Source organism: Mandrillus leucophaeus, unplaced genomic scaffold, assembly GCF_000951045.1.
Source record: "Mandrillus leucophaeus isolate KB7577 unplaced genomic scaffold, Mleu.le_1.0 Scaffold1, whole genome shotgun sequence".
In the NCBI taxonomy this organism is placed as follows: domain Eukaryota; kingdom Metazoa; phylum Chordata; class Mammalia; order Primates; family Cercopithecidae; genus Mandrillus; species Mandrillus leucophaeus.
Window position 1 is genome coordinate 7,094,762 of NW_012098097.1, and position 2,293 is coordinate 7,097,054.

Consider the following 2,293-nt stretch of genomic DNA (forward strand, 5'->3'; position numbering starts at 1 on the left):
TCACTGCAACCTCCACCTCCTGGGTTCAAGCAATTCTCCTGCCTCAGCCTCCCGAGTAGCTGGGACTACAGACGCCTGCCACCATGCCTGGCTAATTTTTTATTTTTAGCAGAAATGGTGCCTCACTATGTTGACCAGGCTGGTCTTGAACTCTGACCTCAGGTGATCCACCCACCTCGGCCTCCCAGAGTGCTGGGATTACAGGCATGAGCCACCGCGCCCGGCCATGCACTTTATTTTTAAATTGAGTAGTGATAATACATGCCCTCGGAATAGAATCTAAAGAGTGCAAAAAAGAAAATGCCTTCCTCTCACCTCTGCCTGCACTTCCTCCTCTCCCTCCCTCTCCTATGTCTGCCTTCGGAGCTAGTCTCTGCACATGCAAGGAAACACATATCTCTCTTCTTCACTCTTTATTTTTGCACACTTTACACACTAGTCTGTACTTGATGTTTTTCATTGTGTATACCTTGGAGATAGTTTCATGTTTCATACACCGCCGCCCCCTGCCTGTTAATAATTGCATCCTGTGGGTGTACCATAATTTATATATGGATTCTAATATTTTGTTGCTACCCCCCAAAAAATGTAGCAAAGAGCATCTTTATACACAGATTATTGCACACATGCAGGGATACATCTACAGCAGACATTGCTGGCAGTGGGACTTCTAGGTCAGAGCACACATGCTTTTTTTTTTTTTTTGAGATGGAGTCTTGCTCTGTCACCCAGGCTGAAGTACAGTGGCGCCATCTTGGCTCACTGCAAGCTCCGCCTCCTGGGTTCATGCCATTCTCCTGCCTCAGCCTCCCGACTATCTGGGACTACAGGCGCCCACCACCACGCCTGGCTAATTTTTGTATTATTATTATTTTTTTTAGTAGAGACAGGGTTTCACCATGTTATACAGGATAGTCTTGATCTCCTGACCTCGTGATCCGCCCACCTCGGCCTCCCAAAGTGCTGGGATTACAGGCGTGAGCCACCACGCCTGGCTGCACACATGCATTTTTAACATTGCTGGATATCGCCTTATTGAGGGGAGTGTTGGCATACATGGATTCTTGGCCTTGCACCTGGAGGTTTTGATTCAGTAGGTCGAGGGCAAGGCCTCAGCATCTGGGTTGTATGAAGCTTGTCGGTGACTCTGATGATCAGCCAGGTGTGGGAACTGTGGACAGAGCAGCAATCCTCAAAGTGTATTTGCTCCCACGAATTGCTGGGAGCTCCATCTTTTGTGGCCCAGGGGCTGACCCCAGGAAGGTGGGGTGAGGGTGGAAAAGGCAAAAGCCAGGGGAAATACAGGGCCTCAAAGTCTCACTGTCGTCCCACCTCCTGCCAGGTCATGTGGTGGGACATCCGAAAGATGAGTGAGCCCACTGAGGTTGTGATCATGGACATCACCAAAAAGGAGCAGTTGGAAAATGCCTTGGGGGCCATCTCCCTGGAGTTCGAATCTACTTTGGTGAGTGTCCCTTGCTGTCCCTTCCCTGACTTGCATTGCCAGGGCAGCCAGGGCTAAAGACAGGCCATTGCTAGGATATCAGGTGCTTGTGGAACCCAGCACCAGCCCAGGGAGGCCAACCTCACTGCCCCCATCCTAGACGTGTGTGGCCTTTACAACAACTTTCCAGCAGGGGGCAGCAGAGCTTCTCGAAGAAGGACACCGTTGTCGTGGCACCAAGTCATCTTTTGGCCCGTGGCCCAGCTGAACACAGAGGGCAATCTTTTGACAGGACAATTCCAGAAAAGCCCTGTTTCCTGGGGAAGGTCACGCCCAGGACCAGCATAGGGAGGCCTAGACTCCAACCCAGGTCCTGGCCCTGCCTGGCATTGGGGCCCTAGGCTGGTCACCTGCCTTCCTCTGGGGAAATGAGGTCAGACTAGGCTCCTTGGAAAACCAGAGCACATGCATGGTCTCAGTGTTCAGTAACTGAGAAAGAATGACAAAGAAATATCAAAGTTCAGGCTGGGCAGGGTGGCTCACGTCTGTAATCCCAGCACTTTGGGAGGCCAAGAATTCAAGACCAGCCTGGGTACATAGTAAGACCCCCCAAATCTTTACCAAAAAAGAAAGCAAGAAAGAGAGGGAGAGAGATGAAAAAAAAGGAAAGAAAAAGGAAGGAAGGAAGGAAGGAAAGAAAGAAAAAGAAAGGAAGAAAAGTATCAATGTGGCCGGGCACGGTGGCTCAAGCCTGTAATCCCAGCACTTTGGGAGGCCGAGACGGGTGGATCACGAGATCAGGAGATCGAGACCATCCTGGCTAACACAGTGAAACCCCGTCTCTACTAA

General features: G+C 50.5%; 1 protein-coding gene across 1 annotated transcript in view; it reads left to right on the plus strand.

Moving 5' to 3' along the window:
- Nucleotides 1-2,293, plus strand: part of DNAI2 (dynein, axonemal, intermediate chain 2) — a 57,546-nt gene that overhangs the window by 25,644 nt on the left and 29,609 nt on the right. The window contains exon 7 of the mRNA XM_011972076.1: nucleotides 1,343-1,465. Within this exon, the coding sequence (XP_011827466.1) occupies nucleotides 1,343-1,465 (123 nt within the window). The remainder of the gene's footprint in view (nucleotides 1-1,342; nucleotides 1,466-2,293) is intronic.